Genomic DNA, 26,469 nt, shown 5'->3' on the forward strand with positions numbered 1-26,469 from the left:
TATTAAAGACAGCTGTGTCCATTGCCTATGAATATTATGGATGCTGAAAACCTAATAACAAAACCAAAAATTCTCAAGAGTACTCTCCCTCTCCTTTGCTTGAACTTGAAACTGAAAAGAAACACATTTTCCACCAATGTCAAGAACTGTCACTCCTGTCATCTACCAATCACATTCATAAATTCAGATTGGTAAGGGAAAAGAACCCTAAAGTCAACATAGCCCGACAACCAAAATGTGAAAGTATATTAAAACTTATTTTGTCAGATTAAAGCATGAAAAAAGTAAGATGTGTATCAGTATGAATGATGCGGTGAGAGTAGCTTTTCTATTACTGAATTATCATTCTTAAAATATAACCAAAGTATACTGCCGTACAATGGGTAACTGCTTTTATTGGTGTTTGACTACATCACAAATTTATATTAATCACACCAAAAATGAAACAGGTACCTTTTTCTTCTCACTAAAGAAAATGTCATGGACAAGCTCTGACCTTTCTTTCCGTTCATTCTGAGTAGCAGTTTTTCCTTGTGTTTAACTCCAGCAATACTCAGAGGTTTAAAAAGTCCCCACACAGGACATCTGGAACAGAATATTGTTAATCACGATCACGTTGTCTGATTCTGATGCATATCACAGAGAACAGAAGAGGCACAAGGCAAAAGAGCAGTGCATAGAATTACGTGATAGATAATGTTTGACACTGGATATAACTCTGGGTTGTTTATACATTTCATGGTGCTCCTTGCACAGAAGGTTCATCCAGATCCTGGAGGCCTGTCCCCCTTCCAAATAGCAAAATCTGCTCAATATTTCAAGCTGGCCCTTCTAAACCACAGTAAGAATTTAGGTAGTTTACAAGGGATGATTCACCGCACTGACTCAGTGCAGCCTCAGAGATGGGCTTTAGAAGACAATGTTGGATGTATTTAGGGGAAATATTCTTCTGTGTGTCTGTGGTCTGGTATCCCCCAATCTTTGGGAGCACGGTGGCTCCCTGCAATCCAAACACATTATTGCTTACATTAAACAAGTGGTACCATTTAAAAGTCCACTCAAAGAGAACGGTGGTAATTGAAGCCATTCACAGGACCACAAAAGCACGGCCACCCTCCAAATCGAACATTTGAATGACATTTAAAAGGTGCCAAAATGGGTAATCAACTCATTCAAAAGATAATTCCAGAATATCTAGCGCGCACAGAACTCTGGGACAGTTATTCAAGGAGAGACCAAGATGGCAATGAAAGTGAATTATGCTACTTTACTGAAACAGGCTATCTATCATGCCAAGATACTGATGAGAACAAAAGGACAGCTCCAGGGGCACTGGAAATGACAGGGAAAATGGAAGCAGAATGGAATGAAAAAGATGTGGTAGAGCAAAGGGAGGGGAGGAGAAGCCATAAAGCAGGAACATGGAAACAAAGAAAGAGAGGAGCAAGACCCTAGTATCAATTAAAAAAAAAAAAATTAAGTTCTCATAATGGAGAAAAGATCAAAAGTGTCTGGAAATAGTCTAAAGTATCACAACACTAATATTTTATTCTATTTTGTTGACCAAATGGGATATTTCTTTTCACTCTTGTTAATGTATGTTTCCTTTCCTGTCCTCACACACCACAGGGAGATAACTTTCTGACACTTGCCCTCCCATGAGGCTAAGGACTCAGAACTCAGCCACCCCCACCCCTACCTCTTCACACTCAGATGTCTCCTTGCCAGTTTTTTTTTTTTTTTTTTTTTTAATGTTTTAGATTGCCTTCTCTTTCCCCTACAGGTTTATCATAAACCCTTCATGTCACTATGCTTACTAAAAGAAAAAAAGTGAATATGTAGCTTACTGCCTTCAAGACTGAAACAAAATCCCAAGTCGGAAGGTAGAAGGTTCTAGATCATATAACTCATTTTCAAGAACATGGATACTCAAATCAAAAACTATAAGACTAGACATTTAGTCAAATATTTACTGTTCCCTATGTGCAAGACACTGCACTCAAAGGTGTAAGGCACTTTATGCCTGTCCACAAGAAAACAAAATCTAAAACACCGAAGGAGGGACGGTAGGAAAGGATGGGGACGAGAGCTCCCATGGAAGAACAGGCCTGGAAAGCAGGAGGGATCTTTCTCACTCTGAGCCAGGAGAGAAAGAGAAAACTGTAAGGAGACAGAGAGGTGGGAGGCTGCAGAGCCATGGGGTAGGGAGGAGGCACTGTAGGAAACCAAAGAATAATTTCACTGCAGTCTGGGAACAGGTACAGAAGATCACTATCTCAAAATGAAGAGGTCAGAGATGGAAAGAGAGGAGCTGAAATCAAGACAAGTCTTGGATTAATTAAGTTTGGGAGCTAACAATGTTGACTCACTTTTCTCTTTATTAATATGTTTGGATCAAGATTTGAAGAGAAAAAATTGGAAGAACACACAGGATTTGAGCAAACTCTGCCATTATCCAACAATCAACATGCAGACTAAGGTCAAACTACACACACAGCATTTTTCTCAATGTTTTTAAAAATGCACCTTAATGTAAGTAGGAGAAGATGAATATCCTTCATACAGACATAAGCTTCAAAAAAACTTTAACCACTCTATAGAAAAATGAGAAATAAAAACATAAGTTACAGAATAAACACAATTGACTAATTGATGTATAAAAAAAAATTTTTAGTTCCAGAAGTCAAATGCCAATGAAAACAAGGTTCTGAAGTGGGAAAACAGTTTTGGTGCAGGAATATATACACCTATGGGCTACAGAATGAAGTGGAAATCAGGACATCTCTTACATGAGATATTTTAGCAACACACACACATACACACACACACACACAGAGCAGTGTCTGTATCCCTGACCCACTAATTATACCTCTATGAATTTAGCCTAAGAAAACAATCAGAGAAACAAAGAAAGATTAATTCTCAAAGATATTTGTTATGTCACTCATATCAGTGAAAACTGAAAACAGTATTAGTTTTTTAATACCAAAAAAAAGCTAAATAAATCATAGTATACTGATGGAATACTATGTAGCTATTAAAAATATTTTTCAATTTTCAATGACTTTTTAATGGAATGGAGATATATTCACAATATGATGATAAATGAAAATAACCAACATGCAAATCAATGTAGAAGATATGATCCTACCTAATTATATAACTATATGTAGATATGAAGAATAAAGGTTGTAAGGAAATATATCAAATCATATTAACAATGGTTATCTTTGAATTGTACCATTATTTCTATTTTTCAGTCCATCTGGAATTTATGTAATTATCATCCATCTTATAGTTAGCACATATTATCATATAATATCATTTGATACTTTGTACACCAAAAAGTGCTGCATGATGGACTGACTTGGGGTTTATTTTTAATATACCAAAGTCAATAGACTATAACTGTCTGGAGATAAAAAGTGAAACCCCCTTCATCTTTGAGCACTCAGTGCCTAATATAGTGTCTAACACATAGAAGACAGTCAATTAAATGAATAATGATTGGCTGGCTGTAGAGACAAATGATGGATGGAAAGATGAAAGGAGGAATGGCTAAATAGTTGGGAAATTCTTCAGCATTTAGTAAAATAATTTCTCTCCTGGGTTTTTTCAGAGATAAAAACAGCTCATCAGGTGATACAACTTAAAGAGAATAAAAGGTAAAGGAAAAATTAAAGGAATAATCTTTGCAAGGATAAATGGGAGGAGGTTTAACCGACAGAGCTCATTTTCCTACCAGCTCTCAATCTCTATTCCAAACTCCGCTCGATTATGCAAATGCATTCATTTCTTAGATGGACAATAGAAAGCAATTACTCAAAAACAATTAAACACATGCTTCGTTCTACCAGGAGGATGAATTTCCACTCACAGAACCACTGAACCTCTTGTCCACTTGAATCCAACTCCTCTATATAATCTCCAAAGAGGGCTATCCCAAATTGCTGCTTTGACTCTGTCGGTGACTACTGCAGGGGATAGATGGGCCCCATCAGATAAATATTTATTTCTATCCATCTTTGGAAGCAGAAGCAGTGAGAATGGCTCTGTCCCAACAACTCTCACATTTTCTTTGTGTATTCATAAGTTCTTGGCGAGTAGATGCACCATAGATCATAGCGTCTCCATTCTCCATCTGATGTGAGGGTAACAGATACATGTTCTTCATCCACTCTGGCATCACAGTGACAAATCCTTAGGCTGAACGCCCAAGGCTGAAATCTGGTATGAGTTTAAACTTGCTTAAACCTGTGAGCCTCTGAAACAGAAGTGTAATTCACACTTTTATTGTGTTTGTACCTCTTGCACCAGAACTGGGGTTCTTTGTAAATGCTCAACTCACCATTATTTCCCCTCAAAAAGTCTGGTTGCTCTTCACTCCATAGATTCAAGTGCCATTTCCCATTTCCGAATGTCTACAATCATACATAATATCTCAAAATTATACTGATTGGTCCAGAGGAGGGAGGGTAGATGGGAGAGAAATGACTTGTGGCTTTATAATCAAGCAGTTCAAGATTTCAATTCTTATTAGTTCTTTGGCCTTAGGCAAGCTATTGAACTTCTCAGAATCTCAATTTCTTCATCGAAAAAGGGGGCTAAGGCCTCCCTAGATTGCAGAACAATTTTGAAAATTAACATTAAATCATTATATGTATCTGGCACAGAGCATATACAGTAAAAGCAGCTATTTTTAACAATAATTACTCTGCAAATAAATCATTCACTGATCTCTTTTCAAACTATGTGTTTTCCTATGAATGTTCAAATGTCATACAAGAAATTTTCTTTCCAACTATTTTCCCCATTGGGCTCATTTCCAAGATGGTGGCTCCCTACACAGAAAAATAACTTTATAGACTGCTTCAGTTATAAATTATAAAGAAATAAGCATAAGAAAGCTTAGAAACTACCAAAAAATAAAGACATAGTAGGGATTAAAATCCAGTATTTAGATTGAAAACACATGAGGCAGAGCCAAAATAGGATTTAAAATATACAATATTATTCCCAGTCTTTTTAACATCAAAAAAATTGAGCTTCCTGTTGATTTCAGGAACTCGTTGAAAGTACTCAACTAGTAACATAGACAACTCATCTAGGCTCATGAACTCTTTAAGACATGCCTTGGAGCCCCTGCCTTACTGTTCCTACCAATTCTAGACTAGTATATCATATTAATATATCAGTGCACCAATCCAAATCAAGTGAAAAACTTACAGTGAAACCCACCTTAAACTAGATGCCCCCCAAATCTCATAAATATCTCATCTTTGCCTTCCTTCTAAGACATAATTTTAAGGCTCTGTCAAGGTAATGATCAATAAACACAGTAAGCAATACACTTGGTTTTGCTTTAGACACAGATCATTTTGGTGATACTTTAAAGAAGCAAGAATTTAACACTGCCATAACAATACTTGTACATTTATGGATTCAATATAAATTCAATATAAAGAGAATGGCATTACAATAGACCTTTCCATACAAGTCAGCTGACAGATCACAACTGCTCAGATTCATTCAAACATAAAACACCAAGATTCAGAAATTCCTGGTCTAGGCAAAGCCAAGCATATCCCCAGCCACTTTTCTAAACAAGTTGGAATCCCCTCCTAGTGGTCGAGTTCTATCCAGACCCTAAAGAAAAGACTCCTTTTTTCAACAACTGTTCAAAACCAAGACTTTTTTGTCCTCAAGGTGACGGTACAACCACAGTGCAAAATACACTGCAGCAATTACACCAATATTTCAGATTACTTTTGAAAACTATTGTGAGGGCTTGGGGCCCACACCATTTAGATAAACTGCCCACATTAATCCAATTCACTTGACAATTGCTCAATTCTCCAATTTATTGCCCAGATGTAGCCAAATTTCTCCCTGTGGACAAGAAAGATGTAATGACAGCCTGGATCTAAAATGTGCCAAATTGCATGTATTACAACAAGTCAGAGAGGCCCTGTGAGACGGTTCAAGCACGGAGGGTCCCAAGTCTCCACGCAAGAGGAGCAGCGGTACGGTTGGGAATATGGGACTTGGATTGCCGTGGCATCACGTGACCACAGAGATGGGGAGATGTCCCACTGCTTCCTATCATAGGGAAGAGAAATCTGAAGCTGAACGTGCTGGAACAGGGAGAGGTTGGGCACGTCTCCCCCTTACTTCAGAGCAGGTTCAACTCTGAGTGTACAGAATCACTCTTTCCAAAGCTCTGCCCTGAACATTGGCAAGTACTTCCTGTCACTGCATTTTCCAGCTGCCATGAGTAGTAGGAATCTTTGAGGTTTTAGGAGCACTTTCCAAAGAAGATATCTCCAGAGAAGTCATCCGCATTCCATACAAAGCAATTTATTATAAGTGTTACAGCAGCTGAACATCAATCCATCTTCCTTTCTGAGCTCATCTACCATGATGTGCATCTCTCTATTCCCTGCTGAACTTGCAAAGACTAAATGTGCAGGGGGAAACCAAAGTAGCAGAGTGGGGAAAGGGGCAAAGGGGAAAGAAAGGAAAAGCAAAGTTAGGAGTCATTTGTTCATGAATTCGGCAATTATTGTGCATGCCCATTACATATCAAGCTGTAAGGATACAAACCATTGTACCCTCATGGAGTTAGATAAAATCATCACGTATAAAAAATCTAATTATAAATCACTTCAAATGTTTGGGCAGTAAAGTATGGGCTGCTCTAAAAGATTTAGCAACATGACCTGATCTCATCTGGAGAATCAGATCAAGCTTCCCTAAAGAAGGAATGCTTGGACTTCCAATCGTGGGACGAGTGGGTATTAGCTGGGTATGTGGGATGATACAGAGAGGAAAGGAGAGAAGAAAAGACAGCCCAGGTAAAGGCAATGAGATATTAGACCAGTGCTACTCTAACTTTACCTGGCAAGTAAATACTCCTGGGGTCTTATTAAACTTCAGATTTCAATTCAATGGGTATGGGATAGGGCCTGGGATTCTGCATTTCCAACAATCTCTCACGTGAGACCAACACGGCTGTTGGGTCCATACTTTGTAGTGAGAACTCTGAGGATCTGCCCAGGGACCAAAGCAGAGAGAACATGGGAGGCCAATGATGAGGCCAGAGAGCTTGGCAGAGGTCAGATCATGCCAGGCTATACAGACCATCTTAAGGAATTTGGTTTAAGAGGAGCAGAAACCATGAAGATCTCCATTTGCTTTGTTCTCTTCAAATAACCTTCCAAGGAGTTTCACTTTCCCTGGGAGACAGCACTTCACAGTATCTAAAGTGTAAGTGAGAGCAAAGGTGTTTATGGACTTCATGGCTTCTAAGAGCCAGTAAAGTACAGCTCCTTCATCACAGACAGCCCATTAACAACCCATGTTTATTAGTAAAAATCCTCTGAACTTAATACTCCTTTGTCAGCAAAAGTAATTGATCTTGGCCAGTTAATTTGGCTGGTTTTGCAGACTGAGGACTTGCCACTCTTTTAAGAGTATCCTACATACTCTGTGGGCTTTACTCCCTTCAGTGAGGAATTTCCAAGAACACTGAGCCCATAGGGTTCTTAAAATAGTTTGGTAAAAGAGAACACAAACATCTCTCATTGGCACCTTGGTCTTTAGTCTTACAAGTCTGTAGACATCGGATTTTACAGAAATGTCTGTGCCAACTGCCACCATCCTGCTCCCTGAAAATTTGACTGAACAAAGGCATACAGAACAGTGTGCTGTCCAGTTAGGCAGGCAGTAAAAGCTCATGCTTAAACCAAAAAGAAACAGATGTGTGCTCTAACCAATGCTTGGTATACTTTATAAATAATTCTTTGCCTCTGTATTATGAAAGAATCATCTTCTTTCCATTTAAAAATGAATGTAGGACTTAATCACACTGAACATATGCCATAAGGAATGCACTCCCGTAGGACCCAGCCAACTGTATGGAACAGCCAAAGGAACTCGAGTTTTCACCCCCGCCCCCATTAGTATTGGGACTCTGGAGAAGTAATTCTCTTGGCTCTCTTATTCATGCAATGGGTAGATGGGGATTATATAGTTTAACAAGTGATAGGAAAGCACTGCATTTTCTGTGTGAGTCATGATGATATTCACACCTAAAAATGTTAGATGCTCTGCTTCTGGAATGAGTAAGAGCAAGAGGTTGTGAAATCCTCTCCAGATATCTTCAAATGTTAGCATGCTCTCAACTGTCTGGAATGCCATATATACTGTCCTGACCTAAATCAAGGATGTAAAATCATGCATAAGGCATTTGTTTCATTATCTAAGGAATCCATCTCAAGAAGATGAAATGTCTTTCTGGTGGTCTGCTCCTGTCACCACATCACAAAAACATGGGTAGACCAATTTTCACAAATTTGGGGGGTGTAACTAAAAGGGTCAGATATAAAATATAAGCCACATGGTACATGCAATATTTACTTGAGAGCAAGGAACACCCCAGAGAGTTGGCAAGTCATCCATCAGAGACGGCTTAACATACAGTAGGGATGTTTTGTGTGTACACGACTCTTTAGGGTGTCTCCCAGGCGAACAGAAATCTAATGAGAATGGGATTTCTACATACAAAAACCATTCTCCCAGGCAAGAAGGGGTTGCCAGCTCAAAAGGGCAGAACTGTCACTGGAAGAGAAGAGATCACTGGGTTGTAATGTCACAAGACAGCAATATAAAAAAATGCTAACATCACTGAACACTCACAGCACTACGTACCAAGGTTAGGAAGATGTGCCCTAGGAGACGTGGCTCTCTCCTGATGGAGCCCATGGTCTAATACAGACTAAAGGAAGATAAACCAGCAATCATGCTACAGCCTGCTACTTGGAAGTGTATGTATGTGTGTGCGTGTGTGAGAGAAGGAGGGAGCAAAAGAGGGCGGGCGAGCTAGCCAGTGAGAGCCCTGAGCCTCAGCAACACAAACGAGAAAACATTGCTCCCACCATCTGGGAAACAACGCATTCAACAAGTTGCAAAGGATGGTGATCATCACTCTGAGATCTCAAACACTCACCAGGTGAAGAAAGAAAGGAAAGGAATTCTGGATCAGGTAGCAATAGGAGCAAAGGAAAAGACAGGTGCTCCAGTGTTGTACCTTCCAGTGCATATGAATCTATACCTATAATACATATGCACACACATATACACAAACATATCCAGAGATAGAAATATATTCATGTGTTGGGGGCACCTGGACAGCTCAGTCAGTTAAGTGTCCAACCTTTGATTTTGGCTCAGGCCATGATCTCAGGGTCATGAGATCGAGCCCCTCATCTGGCTACACACTGGGCATGAAGCCTGCTTAAGATTCTCTCTCTCCCCGTCCCTCTGTCCCTCCCAGCTCACATGGGCACACTCTGTCTCTTTAAAAAATAAAATATCGTTTATGTGTGTCTGTGTACCATATACACACATGAATAACTATGCCGTAGCTGACTGTGTTGCTGCCCCACCGCCACCCTCCCACAGTTAGAACACGAGTGCACACGCCAGACTTCCAGCTGCCCCGACCTAGGTTTCTTCCTCTTGGGCTAGAGATCACTTCGTCCCCTGAGTGGCAGCCTCAGAATGGTACCCGATCAACCCTGCTCTCGAGCAGAGGGAAGTTACTGTAAATATATCTTCTCTCCCTGTCCTCTCAGGCAGGAAATTCTGAGGCACGAATCTCACACTGGTTTCTGGTTTGCCCAGCAGGACTGCACTCTGGCCAAGCACACTGGTATTTGTTTGGTGACATCCCCTCCACTGACTGCCTCAGCCAGCGTTCTGTGTCTCTCCCACAGAAATGAATTACTTGCAAATCCTTGTCTCAGGGTCTATTTCATGGACATGTGTGGGTTTGTATTTCTATTTGTAGGCATGATTATATAGACTTGTATATTTATGTAGATACAGACACATACACATACAAATACATGTGCACACTGATACCACATACATACACAGGACAGCATCGCTTTCCTTTTTACCAAAGCACATAGGTTATTATACATAGTCGTCTTTTTCTCACAGAGAAATCTATACTCTTCCTAGAGCCTCCCCAGAATTTAGCCTCATACTGGTCCTGTCCAAAGCATTTGTCCAGTTTTGCCCCCTCGATCAGAAAGATGACAGCTCGTTCCCCCTCGCACCTTCCACACCAAAGCCTCCAAGCCTGCTGCTCAGCAGCAAACTCTGGGCCTCGTGGTCCCAGGGCTGGCGGGTTGTGCGTTTGCCATATTACTTCTAAAGCAAACATCTATGGTTACCACTCTCAAAACAGGACTGTTTGCTGCCAAGACATTATCTTTTTTTTTTCTTTTAGTGTACCACATCAAAAGGTGACAAACGAAAGAATATTAAAAACCAGATTATTTTAATAACAAGCTACAAAAAACCAAACCTGACAATTTAAATTTTTGCATTCACAAAAAGAAAAACTGCTCTCATGGCTCTCCTCATATCTAAGCCTATAGACAAATGTCCTATCCCCAAGGGAGAGCGCCTTCCTCTCTTCTCCTTCTTCTATTAGCTTCGAGACTGACATCAGGAACATAAGAAAAAGCCATTCACCGTCCCTAATGTGCTAAGGGTGGCAGTGTACAGAACTGGAAAGAATATGGGATTAAGAAATTAGGAGATTAAAATACAGGAATATAGAAAAGATATAGAATATAGGTTTGGAGAAAATTCACTAGCAGGAACGCTCAGGCAAGTAACATCTTTGGATTTTCATTTCTTAAACTGAAAATGAAAGCAGGACTTCCAAGGGCCTGAACTTGGGCCCCAGGTATGTTTTGGTCAACATGCTTTGTGCTTACAAATACAGGAAATCTGAATACCTTAAACACACATTTGAGTTTGTGACCCCTGTGTGTATAGTTTCTAAACTCATTTCCAGTTCCTGACATTAGATCACTGTGTATGACTGTCATTGATAAAACTGCAGGAGACTTCCATCCTCTTGCAATCTTCAGAATTTCCTCCCCAAGGAGGCTCAGCTGCCTAATCTTGGCACACCTTTATGGGAAAGTTCACGCAGGTACAGATTTAAAATTTCCTACTGAGGGGTGGGTGGGTTGCTCAGTCTGTTAAGAGTCTGCCTTAGGCTCAGGTCATGATTCCAGGGTCCTGGGATCAAGCCCCATGTCCAATTCCCTGCTCAGTAGGGAGCCTACTTCTCCCTCTCCCTATGCCTGCCCCTCTCCCTTCTTATGCTCTTTCTCATGCTCCCTCTCTCTAATGAATAAATTATATCTTTCCAATAAAATAAAATAAATAAAATTTACCTACTGAAATGTGCCTTTTTTTTTCTTCAATTTACCCAGTTTACTTTAAAAATTACCAGAAAACTTTACCAATATGGAAGAAATAAAAAAAGAAATGGGCTTATTATTAATGGCTTATTTAAGTGAAAAAATAACATAAAGCGATTTAACCATAATCAGCAAGAGGAGAAAAACATGACAGTTGAGTCTGAATATGCAAACTCTTATCCATCTTCATCAAGAAATCACTTTCATATTTTTGTATATTATTATAATATTATGGGTATTATACATCTCATACTACATAACTTTTATATGTCTCCTCTCTCTTCCTCCCTTCCTTTCCTTCTTCTTCCCTATACAAAAACCATCATCCCTGGTCATGTTCACTTTAATGTGTGATGTAGGACAAGGGAAAGATCTTAGAAAAGATATGTAGAGAAATGGCAAATGTTATGATTCATGATGATCCACAGATTCTGCTTTAGTGAAATTAGGATACTGGAGTTCTCCATGTATGTTTTTTTAAATACTCTGATATGCCTACTATATGTTCTTCATTACAAAGGATTAAAAGTTTTAAAAATATAGGGTTGTATAACTCCCTATAGTAAGTCACTTGGAGCACTGATTAAGACTAGACTTCCCATCATCACCATTACCACCATCACCAACAATGATCTCCAAATCTGAAATACATTAATTAAAAAGATCCCTTTAAAATTATGGTACATACCAAGTTCCTTCTTTCATTACTATTACTTGGAAACTATCCTTAGTACATGACTCACAAGTCAACAAATCTTAGAAAGGCAAGTCTATTGTCTCACTAATCCCTATTCTGCCCTGACTCTACAGTTTAGCGCCCATTTCCTCCTATCCATCCCCCCAGTGAAAATGACCAACCTGACCAAATTATCAGGTTCTCTCACCCCCAAAAATATACTGAGGCAAGCTATCCTTATCCCCGCTCTGCTTCCCATGTGACTGCACTGAAGAACTCAATGGCTACCTCAAAGGAAAGAGAATCCAGAACCTCCCAAAGAAGAAGGCAGATGGAGGGAAACCAGCTTCTCTCCCTCACTCTTTAAACCAGTGCTTTTCAACCAGAAGTGATCCTGTTCTCCGGGAGACAGGTGGCAACGTCTGCAGACACTTTTGCTTATCATAAGTGAGGGGTGAGGGGAGTGCTCCTGGCATCTGATGAGTGGTGACCAGGGATAATGCTAAACATCCTACAATGCACAGGAACATCCATTCTCAATGCCCCCAGCACAAACCTACCTAGCCCAGAACGTCAATACTGACAAGGTTGAGAAACCTGCCCTAGAGTAATGAGCTTTTTCCTCGATTCCATGTCAGGAGGGAGAGGAAGAGATGGTAAAGAGAATCAGGGCTGCTCGTGGTAGATCCCAGCTATGATTCACCAGAAGGAACACCCACAGAATATCCAGGGCAGTACTTACAACACAGGAGCACCTGGTACATTTGTTTCCTTCTGGCTGAAATTCCTCACCTTCTCGGTACTGCACACCCTCAAACACACAGCCTGGAAAATGAAGAGAAGTTTAGCATTACGGCAGCAGCTTTTGCTCAGCTTGACACTATGCTTCTATCCACTGCTCATCCAACTTGCCTATTCACCTCCCACCTGCATTTCCACCTAGCAGAGTGTTCTCTTTAACCAGAGGACAAGATTTTTTCATAGTTAAAAAAAAAAAAAAAAGGAGTGGAAAAGGTTGACTTGTGTCCAGAAACCCGAAGATGCTAGAAAGCAAATAGGATGGTGGAAGCCAGGTCAGCCCAAGGGGAACACTACACAACAGCAAGTCCTATGACTCTAAGGGGCTCACCATGACCACCCGGACCAGCCTCACCTAAACCCAGAGGGGCTGGAAGAGGCAAACAAAAGAAGGCCAAGTGAGAGAAATCAAGCTACCGAAAAAGTGACATGAAGAGTTGTCACTTGGTGAATGTTCAGGAATTGTCCAGCCCCTACCAGGCTCTTTGTGCCCCTGATCTCACTCCACCTTCACAGTGAGCCCACCAAGCAGGGACTCTTGTCGCGGTCTTCATAGATGAGGAAACTGTGGCTCAAAGAGAGGAAGTAACTTACCCAATTGACAGGTAGCAGAGCTGGGATTCAAACTCGGCTCTGACCTACCAGAAGGTCACGTACCAAGGCAGGGAGGGGGGATGGCAGGAAAAGAGATGTCCACCCTACGTGATATTAAAGAGGTTTAGCCACCAAGTTTGGCTAAAAATAAGATGAAAAGTCCAGGAGGTATCTCCAATTCAGAAAGACACTCAGGACACTGATGTATTCTTAAGAACACACAAACAACCGAAAACACAGGCTGGCCAGTCACCCCATGTCATGAGAAGCTTAGAAAAAAACAAAAAAACAAAAAAACAAATCTCGATGCACTTCTCAGGTAATACTTGTGTGCAGCTTAGAGAACTCTGATCTAACTTTGTAATGACACTTTAGGCATTTAAGAGTATGGTTCCATAACACAGAGCATTTAATGCATTCAGACGCAAAAGGAACTCAAGCAAACTCTGTTTGATAGATACAAAATAACTGGATTATGGAAAGAATTCTTCTATTTTCAACCAGTTTTTGGCCTTCTTATAAGCTCATCTTGTTAGCTTCACAGAAATCCCAATGTGGAAAGGAAGTTTGGCTCAATCAAGACAGTCCAGGGAACTCAGGAAGGTTAGAGGTAGTGGAGAGCAACTGTCCTCATTGTCATTTAAAGATGAGAAAAAACTGGACTCTCTGGAAGGGACTCAGGTCCAGATGCATCTCAGACTGCACAGGGCAGGGGAGGGGCCTGTAAAGGCGAGCAGCCGCCTGTAAAGGGAGCCAGGCTCATCTTCACAGAGCATCCCAGCATGGTACCTGAGCCATTCTCCAGGAAGTTTTGCAGAACAGATGGCCCTTTGGAGATTAATCTCAAAAGCAATGAGTACTAGTTGTGAGTACTGCCTCCAGTGAGGAAAAGCACTCAGAGTAAAACCAAAACTCAGAACATCTGTCTGAGAGCATGGGCCAGGGGCTTAAAGGATCAGAAAAAAAATCTCTCACCTCAAAATCCCTGGGCTCGTACATAAGGGCAAGAAAAGATGCAGGAGGCCTTTGTAATCCTGTTCAGAAAAGTAAGAGGAAACACTCTAGCCACTGGAAAGCAAAGATCCCTTTGCTGTCAGCTAGGCAGTGGGGCCCTCTTAAAAGACAGTAGGTCCAACTTATTGCACCACATCGAAAACTGAGACGAGCAAAACCCTAAGCTAAATTCACTTAGGGACACAGCTCTCAGTTTTCAGAAAACATCTGGTCACCTCATCACCAAGGCGCGTTCTAGCCAAGATATTGCAATATGAAGCAGTAAAAAGACATTTCTGGAAGCAAGAGAAAGCCACAGCCTTTCCTTCCAAAGTAAGCGTTACCTGTGGCCCTGCAGAGTGGAAAGCAGGCCTCCGGAGCCTGGAGCATCCACATGCCAAGACCTACAGCACATTGCATTCAACCGGGCACACCAGAGAGTCCAACCAGACATTTCTGTGCAAAGGAGTTTGCTCTCTACACCCATGATGTATAGACACAAAGCGAGACGAGTTCCAGTCTGGAGGGGGAGTATCCTGCCTTCTTGAGAGAGCTCACAGAGATATCAAAGTCATGTGCCATGGCAGGGAGCCTGGCAGGCTTCCCTTCCTGAGAATGTTACCTGGACAGGTGGGGCAGCACGTTCCCAGATGCCTGGAAGGGTTTTTACAATGAACAACACATCGCACCTCAGACTCTGTGACAACACCTTCCTGAAAAACAGAATGCCACAAACATGTCAGCCCGGAAGTCCCACTGAGGAGTGATTCACTTTGGGAAAGTATTCAAGGGATCAGGGGAAGAGCCCAAACACCAAAAGTGCAAAAGAGGGTGGGTATCAGGTCCAGAGGATGTGGCACCATTGAGGTCCCATCTCCCCAGCTCACGGCCTTGATGCTTTCAAACTTGGAGCACAAATCCTGTCTTGACCTGTCTGTGGTCTATCTCTTTGGTCCAAAGTTCTTTCTTTTAGGTCTAGTATTTAAGGCCTTGCTGTCAGTCAGTAGCTGACAGAGTCTAGCTGCTTATTCACGATTGTTTTAAGTTGTCAACACTGCTTTATTTTCTATAACTGCTTTATTTTCTATAATTGTTATTACACTTAAAGCTGTTAATGATGAGGCACAGAGTACATGTGTAATACCCCAGACTGGCGTCTGGAGACCTAATTCCTTACCACTCTTCTGGAAATATCTAGGCCAGCTCTGCAATCTTAGAAATTTCATTCTGCCTCACATAGAGAGCCTGGTTCTCAAGCATCAGTGACGAGATTAGACCAAACTACTTTAAAGTTCATATTATATATGGAAAAATAGAGCCTTTAGATCTTCATAATGAAATCAAGTGATTCATTTGCAAACTGCCTGGGGATTCAGATATTTTAATGTCAGTTGAAACATTTTCTTGATTAATTTTCAGAGTTGGTCTTTGAAGAATTTCCTCCATATTCTTTACCCATCTTATATATGGATTTATGTGTTTGTTTTATTTTGTTTTGCAAGGAAGGGTAGCACAGGTCGGAAAAAAATGAAACAATATGACAACTAGACAACTTTTTTCATCCTATCAGCTACCACGTTATCTCAGGCCAACGAGGAATGTTACATCCTAGATGTCTTCATATTTTTGAGGTCCAAGGATTCCACTACCAGAGGAATTTATTGTGGTCTATATCACACTTCGGGGGTGGGGGGAAGAACTATCAAAATATCACAACCTACAAAATCAAAAAAGGATCTGTGCTTTAGTTACATAACTGAAGCAAATGCAAAAAGCTATGGCCCAAGATCAATTTCCCTTTTGTATCTGCAATCCAGATGGAGGATTCAGGTTTGTTCCCAGCATGAATTTCCTGTCCGTGATCTTCAGATTTTTCTCTTTAGTAAGAAAGTAAAAGTGGAAAATAAAGGTAAATGTTTCACCATCGAAACTCTTTTGGTAGGAGGATTTAAGAAAGAAGCTAGAATTCAACTCAAATGGAAAGAAACCAGGTAGTCTGACTAGCTGTTACCTGTCTGGTACCTAGTTCTGCCCAGTGTATGCAGTCTCTATCAGAACCATCTTCAGGGATGTTTACCATCACCCTAGGAGACCCACGCATCACAGGAGATGAGATTGAGAGGTCCAGAGAGATGAAGAAACAAGTTATGTGAGTGACAGAGCCCATATTTTGTACTCACTACACTGCACTCTCTCTTCTGATACTGATCTTGTGCCCTGAGAAGGGAAGAGCTTAATGAGTTTGTAGCAGTGCTGTTCTGTAGAGGATGTCTTACACGAGGCCTTCCCCGACAGGTACCAGTAAGTGGCTATTTCCCACACTGGCAGAGGAGGTCTCACTCCCTAAAGAAGGAAGAACAGAAGCAGGAGTGGGAAGGAGTTAGAGGAGCAGAGGAACAGCTTTTATAACTATCTTAGAGGTTTGCTTGTATGACCACTGAATGGAATGATATTTCTAAACTAGCTAGGAAGGCTCAGGCAAAGTTTCTTTGTTTGTTGTTTTGGTTTGTTTTTTTGTTTTGTTTTTTAATTATTTTTATTTATTTTTTAATTTCTTTTCAATGTTCCAGAATTCATTGTGTATGCAAAGTTTTTTTAAAAGAAGGAGAACGAAAAGGCAAAGTTCATCTTTGGTAGGCAGCACCCCCTCTCTGGGCTCTGCTCTGCAGTCAGCACTTCCTGACTCCCAGAGCTGTTGGTCCTCGGGACCGCTTCCAGTAATAATGGGATACTCCTGCATCATTCTCTATGGGCCTGATGAGTGGCTGGTGACCAAAGATGATAGGCGATAGGAGTTTCAGTATCAACACTTGGAAATGGCCTCATGTGTTATTCAGTCAACAAAATATTTCCTCCCGGAGAGTAGTTTTCATTTAATTCAAACAAAGTCTTCATCTGAAAGTATGGCCCATGCAATTTGAGGATCTTCAAGAGGTCTGGCTGTTGCATAAAAATGTTCTACTACACTCCAAAGGGCAACTCCAGCAGGGTTGTCTTGCTTAAAAGACAGGGTAAGCAGGGCTTTCAGAGTGCCCCTATCAGACTGGAAATCTGGTCAAGAAGCAGGGTGTGGGTGAGATGGTACCAATTTTAGAATGAACGTGGACTTTTGATATTACTAAAATCCACTGCTCTCAACTGTTTGTCCCATGAAGCTGGTTGAATCTATAACCCAGAGCAAAAATTCCACAAATATTTATTGATTCACTTAATCTATTATTTACATCTGTTCTCTCTACTGCTTATTTTCACAAATAACTTAGATTTACTACACAAGTGAACTGAACATTTAGCCAAATAAATAACCGATGATCTTTTGAGTAAGTGTGCCCCACTGTGAGTATATAACAGTGTGGCTGCATGAAAGTCAGACTTTGGTAAACTAAATGTCAGCTTACTTGAGATAAGACCCAAAAGAAATATGCATTATTATATTAATCTTTCTTTCCCCTGTATTTTTTTTTTTTAAGATTGTGTTTATTTATTTGAGAGACAGAGCATGAGCTGGGGAGCGTGAGGGGGATGGAAGGCAAAGGAAGTGGGACCAGCTCACTCCCCTGCTGAGCAGGGAGCCTGATGCAAGGCTCAATCCTAAGACCCTGAGATCATGACCTGAGCTGCGGGTAGACACTTAACTGACTGAGCCGCCTGGACACCCCTTTATTTCCCCTTTAAATGTGAGAGCATATCCTGGAACAGTAAAATGGGGCTGGAGGTAAAATGATTTAACAGAATCTTCTCTATGGAGAGCTTTCAAATTATGTCAAGATTAGATGAGCATTTTTTAACCGAGTATTTCTTTAGAGGTAAGAAAAGGAGTTTGAACATTTAGATTCCTCATTTTTCCTTTCGTTTATCTTGCTCTGTTAAAGCCCTGTAACAACTAGAGTCTCACAGAATCGGCGCCCTTTGCAGGATGCAGCAAGCACCAGCCACAATGGGGTCCTCAGGAACTGAACTGGTGGTTCTCAAATTTGTCAGGTTGAAATCATTGAGGTTACAGTGTACTAATTGCTTTGATTTAAATAAGCTTACAGATTGGCTCCAGTTCAAAATGTTTCTAAATCAAAGAAGGAAAACATATATCCTCTGACAATACCTCTTTCTGCTAACAGGAATTCATGTTTTGCTCAAAGCTGACTCACAGGAAGACATGAATTTTCCCCAAGGACATATATATCTTCCCAGAGTTTTTCCAGGCACAATTCAACAATGGTGAACAATTCCACTGCATGTTTCTAGAAGTGAGTGCTATATAGTATCTATTCTGTACCTGTATCTATTCTTGTTAAGGTCACAATAAATATGTATAAGGATACAGTAATACAGTAACAGTTATACAGATGTTGTTGTTGTTGTTGTTGTTGTTTTAAATTTATTTTTGTTTTGACTTCACCAATTCCTTTTCAGTGGAGAGGAAAATAGACTTTACCTGGCACTGACGTAGAGCACAGGGTTCTGTAGGACTCTGCCATCTGAAAGAGCTGTTATAGGTATTTCCTTCATAGGTGCAACCTAAACAGGAAACACAAAAGCAGGAAAAAAGACCAAGAATGAATGTGTGCTTCTTTTATCTTTGGAGCAAAAGAAGTTAGGTCTTCACGGCCAGACTGGCGATAGTAGGAACCATGATATTCCTTGGCTATTTTCTCCAAAACACAACTAAGCCTTCTAAATATCCACTTGGTTTTCCCTTACATTAATTCTTTGTCTACTGAGAAGATTAATCTCCCAGACAATGTTTTCAAATGGAAAAGCATGGATTGATGAACTCTCCTGGCCAAAACGCATGACCTTGCGACTTTATTTATGCCTAGTGAAGTAGGAGGAGGACCAGGGCTAAAATCACCACTGTGCAAGGGGATTTTTCATAAGACTTTCATAAGAACAGAAAACTGAAGGTTAAGAGGGGACTTTAAAATATGACAGGAAATAAAAGCAGAAAATTAAAAAAGGAAATGATTGCAAAATTCTATACCACTTAAGACCCTTGACAATCTACTATCTTCACCAATGAAACCTTCCAAGTCTTGCCTCCCAGTTTGAGAGCTATGATTTCACATTTCACTTTGCTTTTACTCTTAGATAGTGAACTGGATTAAGAAAATCTGAAACTATAAATGTATGGATTATTAATTCACCAGCCAAAACAGAAGTCATGCTCATTCATTAGCAAAAAACGAAGTAAGTCAAAGGCCAGAGATCCTCAAAAACAAGGAAACAAGCCAGTTAGCTTAAGTCCCTGTAGAAAGAGCCAAAGAAATAATGGTGCAAGGATCACAGCCTAGATCTTCATGAGCTCATCCAAATACCACCCTCCATCCGTGTGTTACACTTTCAGGGAAGGTGCACCTGGCTATGCCATCACTACATATGAGAGTCTACCAGGCAAAGGGATTTGCAAGGCACAGTCTGACTGCTTAGTCCAAGGAGTACAGAAGCAAGAACACACACATAAGATAATGCAGAAATAAAAGGGCCTGCCTCTCTGTACCCATGACTGACTTCTGGCAAGCCAATCAACCACAATCCACATCAGTTTTTCTTGTCTGAGATAGAACCCTCGCCCCCTTCCCTGAATTCTTTTAGATATTGGTGTGTTAATAAAATACCCTCTCAATACACACAAACAGAATAATAAAGGACTGAAGAAAATTTCAAGATACATTTTCATAAACTTAGAACCATGATCTGAATTCCCAGAGAATTATGAATGATTGTAAAGAGCACAGGAATACTCTTCTCTCTGGTTCCTACAAATCAAATTACTGAAGTACACAGCTGATTGGAAACATATTAGGGAAATGCTTTCACTATGTATTTTTTAATTTCCTTTGCATGAAGTGTTATAGTGATAAAATGTTCAACCACAGAACCCTTAGCACACTTACGCCAAACCAAAAATGAATACAGTAAATTTTCAACAATGAAAACCAATATAAAACAATTTGGGCTAGCATAAATCTTACTGAACAAACACACTTACAATAGATGTGCCATGTGCATGTCTGATCCACTAACACAGACTCACTTGGATAATAAATAACTTGTTCCGAGAGATGGAGGCGGGGAAATCAGAGCACCAAATCCAATTCATGTTAAGTCCAAGTAAATATGAAACGCCTGCCAAGTCTACCAGTGGAGTTTCCAAATACGTTATATATTTTCATCCTCTGGATTTAAGGGGAAAAAAAAAAAAAACTGAAAGAAAGGGTGATTTTCTGCGGCTAATAGAGCAAGCAAAGATCTTGCCTTTTTTACTTTGGAGGAGAAAGTACAGTACAAAACCCATATAGACCAAGCAGGAATGGCAGTGCCAGGTCACGTGTGAAGTGTTCCCAGGAGTAAGACAGGCTTCTCTGGATTATTCCACTCAATATGGGAAAAAACGTATTCGAACAAGTGGTCCACAGTGCAGAGAACTGCTATGCTTTCTCCCTCACATAAGGGTCAGTCTGAAGGCTGGCTCCTCCAGCTTAATTTAACATATAAAGACCAAGGTCCAACTGTGCAGTGCTCATCCCTTAACAGCCCTTGTTCACCTATCAGTCTACCACACCTGAGTCCATGTAACAGATTTCCCAAAATGTTGAATGAGTCTGAAAGAGAGAATAGACTCGAAAACATCTCTATTAATCCCTTTAGCTACAATCCACATCTCTTCCTTTTTCTACCTACCCTCACCAACATCAGCTAATACAGGGCCCAAGTATACCAAATATTCTAATAGAGTCATACCTAAGAGGATTCTTGGGGTTAAAATAATTTTGGGGTGGGGCTAAAATAATTTTTAAATGGACATTTTCACTGCTCTTTGTGTTTCTAAGATGAACATGTTATTTGACATGAGGCACTAACATGAGCTATGTGAAGACTTACATATGCGTACCATCCAAGAGAACCTCGTATTTACTCCAGAATTCCCTTACTCTCCTTGCCACCAACTTTATGCTGCTAATAAAGCAGACAGGCAGTATCTTGCCCCTCTCTTTATTGTAACCCCAGAGGAGGAATATACGAAGTAACTCTCTTATTGGCCAGGGTAGAAAGAGAAGCAAAAAAAATATTTCTATCATACCTCAAGGTGGTGCTTCTCAAACTACCTCTAGTGAATGACCAGTTTGTTTTATTTTTCTTCTTCCAATTCAATGTGGACTGCTATCTTCATAAAGCATAATAAAAGTGAATTACTAAAAAATTCAGTTTAAAAGACTAAGACAAAATACATGCTCAATTTTTTGTTTTATGTGTAACAGGCATGAAATGACTCTGTCAAATTATAATTACCATTTCTAATTGTTTACTCTCTATGTCTGTACTTATCTCAATGTAGACCAGCAATGTAGTCTACAGACTACTGATGACCCGGAAAACACAATTTGGGTTACACTGTACTGGGGGGTGTCGTACATGGCAGGGGAAACAACCCAAAAAAACAATCAAAACATTTCAACCTTAGAGCTAGAAGCAAACTTAAAGATAATATACTTAATCTCCTTCACTTCACAGATGAGAAAATTTGCACAGAAAGATTAAAGTGGCTTGGTCAGAGTTAGAAAGCATTAGGTGTGAAACAATAGTAAAATCCATGTCCTGCATGAAATCCACACTTTTACACCCAGTTTTAGAAGGTGGTATTATTTGGGCACTTTCTAGCACATAATGTCCTTTGCACTGAGAAATTTGTGACCCAGATTAAAATTAAATGACAGCATATTCAGGAACTAAATAAAAGAGTGGGTACATGGGGTAAGCAGAGGAATGGTCAAGCAACCAGCAAAGTAGCTCTTCCTTTTTTTTCTTTTCTTTCTTTAATTTAAACCTTTTTTAAGATTTATTTATTTCTTGGGACGCCTGGGTGGCTCAGTTGGTTGGACGACTGCCTTCGGCTCAGGTCATGATCCTGGAGTCCCGGGATCGAGTCCAGCATCGGGCTCCCAGCTCCATGGGGAGTCTGCTTCTCTCTCTGACCTTCTCTTCGTTCATGCTCTCTCTCACTGTCTCTCTCTCAAGTAAATAAATAAAATCTTTAAAAAAAAATTTATTTCTTTCTTTATTTCTTTAAAAGAGCAAGAGTGGGGCGCCTGGGTGGCTCAGTGGGTTAAGCCGCTGCCTTCGGCTCAGGTCGTGATCTCAGAGTCCTGGGATCAAGCCCCGCATCGGGCTCTCTGCTCAGCAGGGAGCCTGCTTCCTCCTCTCCCTCTGCCTGCCTCTCTGCCTGCTTGTCATCTCTCTCTGTCAAATAAATAAATAAAATCTTTAAAAAAAAAAAGTTTCTTTCTTGAGTGCATTTAAAAAAAATAATAAAATAAAATAAAAATAAAAATAATAAAAGAGCAAGAGTGAAAGAGCACAAAGCAGGGAGGGTATAGGGAGCAGCAGGAGCAGCAGAGGGAAAGGGAAAAGCGGACTCCCGCTAAGCAGGGAGCCTGAAGCAGGACTGTATCCCAGGACTCCCGGACCATGACCTGAGCTGAAGGCAACACTTACCAAATGAGTCACCCAGGTGCCCCTCCTTTTTCTTTAAAAATTTGTAAATAAACTTCTGACAAGAGAATTCATAAATATTCATTAGTTTTCTTCTGGTGATAAAAGCTTCTCAGACTCCACAGGCTTCAATAAAACTATCCATACTGCAGCAGGAGGATGTAGCCATTTTCTGATAAAAACCACTACGATATATATTGCGAATCCACAGTTCTCGATCCAGGGCAATTTTGCTTTCTCCCCATCCCCCATCCCAGAGACTTTAATAATATTAGAAGATATTTTCAGTTGTCACAACCGGGGGGATAAGGATGTTACAAGCATCTAGTGGGTAGAGCCCAGGGACACTGCTAAACATTCTACAAGGTATGACAGAGGATCAACCAACTCAAAACGTCAATCATGCCAACACTGAGAAGCCGTGATCAAAACCATCATATCCCCAAATAGCTCTTCTCTATAAAACTAAAATAATACAAATACAAGCCTAAACTAGCTATACTTCGCTTATGTATGTATTTTTTGGGTTTCTATATGTTAAATATTTTCAGGGTGGAAAGGAATTTCAGAGCTTTTTTTTTTTTTTTTTTTTTTTTTTTTTTGGTAAATATACACACTCTTGTAGAGAAGCCTGGCCTAGTCAACTAGTCAACTCAGAAAACACATGGTAATGGTAACAGGAAGTACACAAATAAACTGAATCCACAATTAAGCAATAAAACTCATTTTTCCTATTAGTTATGACCTTTTTCAGCAGCCACATTATCCCAAGGGAGAAAGAATACCACACATTTTCATCATTCTGTTGTTAAAATAGCTGTTAAAAATCATCAGGACCATAAAAATTGGCACTGGCCTTCTAATAAGCCTTAACTCTCACCCTAAAAGGCTTAACCTCATCTGTCAGGTTACCATTAGCCTGAAAGCAGAGAACTGGATCTCACCATTACCAATAAAACCCCCTATCCGGCAGGCACCTCACAACAGAACCCCAGCTTACCTTCCCAGCCCTTTCCTTTCATTCCTGGAACTCCATCTAGGTCCCTGGATTATCCACCTTCCCTGATCATAACAAACCTGAAGGCGTCTTAAAGCAGGTTCAAGGTCTTCAACCTGGGTTATCGGGCTTTTGCCTCCATCATCCCACTGAAATGTCACTCTCTCTGGCTACAACTGCCTACTACATACCTAATCCAAAGGATATTCAGTCTTTACTTTACAGGACTTCTCTGTGGCTGGCTGACCACACTTCCCTTCTATCCCTCACCCTTCCTACCCCACAACCTACACACCTTCTAGATGTTCTCTTTCAATTACCTGTCCATTCTCTACTCCAACCTCAACTAAGGTGCTGGTGGTTTTCCACCTGAACTACTACAATAGGCCCATTGACTGCTCCTCTTGGCTGGGATGGGGGCATTTTTCAAGTATCCTCCTGTTCCGCAACCTGTGTGTGCTCTTTCAAATCTGGGTCTTAATCTCATTCACAGAATCTCATTCACGTGCTTGCACTCAATGATTCATGGTTCACAGCCTGGTTGAGGTGTAGACTGACACCTATCCCCAACCTTTCTTCTCTAAACCAACTGGATCAGAGCATCTGGAAGTGGGGGAGGATTTAAAACCACTGACCTTTACTATAAAATTCAAAGTTCTTAACATCTATAAATCTCTCAGGCCCAGCCTTGACTCACTTTTCATTCTCTTATCTGCTATCCTCAAACTCCCCACACTGCAGACATGCTGCACTTAGAACCCCCCATGTATATCCAAAAGATCTCACCCTATGATTTTGCAAATGCTGCTCCCTTCTTGAAAAACCCAGATCTCATCCATTCACTCCATCTCTATCATTCCATCAATGACACTTAGGTCACCCAACCTCTCCTTTGCTTGGCTAACTCCTCCTTCACGACTCAACTCAAGGTCATGGCCTCTGGGTAGCCTTCCCGGAAACTTCCCCACTCAGGATATGCGCCTGTGTTCTTTCTTCATGTGTATGTGGACTTTGAAATGTCCCTGCCCAGGTCCCTTACAGCACTTTGTGTGTGGAAGGTACTTAAGAAATGTCCAATTTCACTAAGAATACATAGTACGTACTAACAGGCAGCTATTTCTGTAAACCACAGGAAAAGAATTTTGAAAAGATGGCATTCCCTGGACCTCCTGTCTCCTCTTGGCAGGTGGACCAATTCAATTCACTATTCCACTTCCAGAAAAAGCAAAGCTTTTCCAGAGCAACTTAGATGTCAAAGTATGTCTCTGTGAGCACTGACTAACCCTACCACCCCCCACGGACTAGACAGGCTAGGATGGAACATAATGAAAGGAAGTCCTTGAGCATCTGGTACCTACTGAACCTTAAAAGGGAGAAGCATGTCAACACTTTTCAGCTACCCCGCCCCCCAGGCTGAGCAAGCCTCATCTTCAGTTAATTTTCAGGAGGGTGCTTTTACTTTCCAAAATCCATTTTGGTCCCCCAAATTTGTTTTTCTTTTTGTCTTTTGTTGGGGGGAGGGTTAGAATGCCAACTGTCATACTTACTTAAATTAAAGAGAAGTTGGGGTCTTTGAAGTCAGTTCATGCCACATGGTAGAGGGAAGCAGAGCAGACAGCGCTGCCATTCTTTGCTGCTTCCAGGCCACCTGATAGGGTAGCCCCAGCCTTTAGACTTGGTCAATAAGCCCCAAATTACCCCAGTCCAATACAATTTTTTAATGAAGCACTTTTCAGACACTGTTTTCCAGAAACATATGGAAGTATAATCAAGAGGGATAAACATAAAATCTGACTAGCCATTCTCAGGCTTATATCGTGTCCTTAGGAGTTCATTTAAAACAGGCTTTTATTACTCTCCAAGGCTGTACCTACCTTGAATCCTGCAGGCAATTCTGCTTATTTTTGGCTAATGGGAATTTTATAGTCAAACCATTTCCTCAATCCCAAGAGAAAGAATCAACCCCATGAACTGAGTTCTTAAAAAGTAATGTGTGCCCCCCACAACATTCTTTTTCATGGCTTTTTTGTGTTCCAATTAGAAAATTATATATGTGATTGAAGTGAAATAATCACCAATAGAAAAAGAAATGGTAGAAAGCAATTTTACTTAGTTTTTGATGGCTTTACGAATAAAATCCCAAATATGCAGAAATATTGGATGAGGACAGATGATTTGCAAATTCAACTCCCTCCACCAGTATAAAGGAACACAAAATCTCCAGGTGCCTTATTTGGACTTCTAATCTATGTGTTTATTGGAGATGTCAAGTGAGGAAATTTGTAGCTTATAGAGCCAGTCTCGTAAGTTCATAAGATTTTAGTATATACAATATCTGGCATTGATACTAAGGTAATAAAACAGATTCTATGAGCCACAAATAAATTGGGCTTCTATGCAATAAAATATGTTTTCGAACTTTTAGTGTAATTAACACAATAAAGGAAATATGCAATGCATTAAGGGAGAAAAATGCTTGCAACGACTTTTTTAATAGGAGCCACATCACCTATCACTCCTGCATTTGATCTGTTCTTACCATAAATTCTTTTTTTTATTTAAATTCAATTAGCCAACATATAGTACATCATTAGTTTCAGATGTGGAGTTCAATAATTAATCCATCAGTTGAGTAT

The 26,469-nt window shown here is 40.5% G+C and overlaps 1 protein-coding gene across 5 annotated transcripts in view; it reads right to left on the reverse strand.

The window, feature by feature from the left end:
• Nucleotides 1–26,469, reverse strand: part of BMPER (BMP binding endothelial regulator) — a 247,090-nt gene that overhangs the window by 166,066 nt on the left and 54,555 nt on the right. For all 5 annotated transcript variants that reach the window (XM_082691759.1, XM_082691758.1, XM_082691761.1 and 2 more), the window contains exons 4-6: nucleotides 18,782–18,864; nucleotides 14,972–15,062; nucleotides 12,707–12,789 (exon numbers count right to left, since the gene is read on the reverse strand). In XM_082691759.1, coding sequence (XP_082547885.1) covers nucleotides 12,707–12,789; nucleotides 14,972–15,062; nucleotides 18,782–18,864 — 257 coding nt within the window. The remainder of the gene's footprint in view (nucleotides 1–12,706; nucleotides 12,790–14,971; nucleotides 15,063–18,781; nucleotides 18,865–26,469) is intronic.

The sequence above is a fragment of the Mustela nivalis genome, assembly GCF_964662115.1.
Source record: "Mustela nivalis genome assembly, chromosome: 12".
Classification (NCBI taxonomy): domain Eukaryota; kingdom Metazoa; phylum Chordata; class Mammalia; order Carnivora; family Mustelidae; genus Mustela; species Mustela nivalis.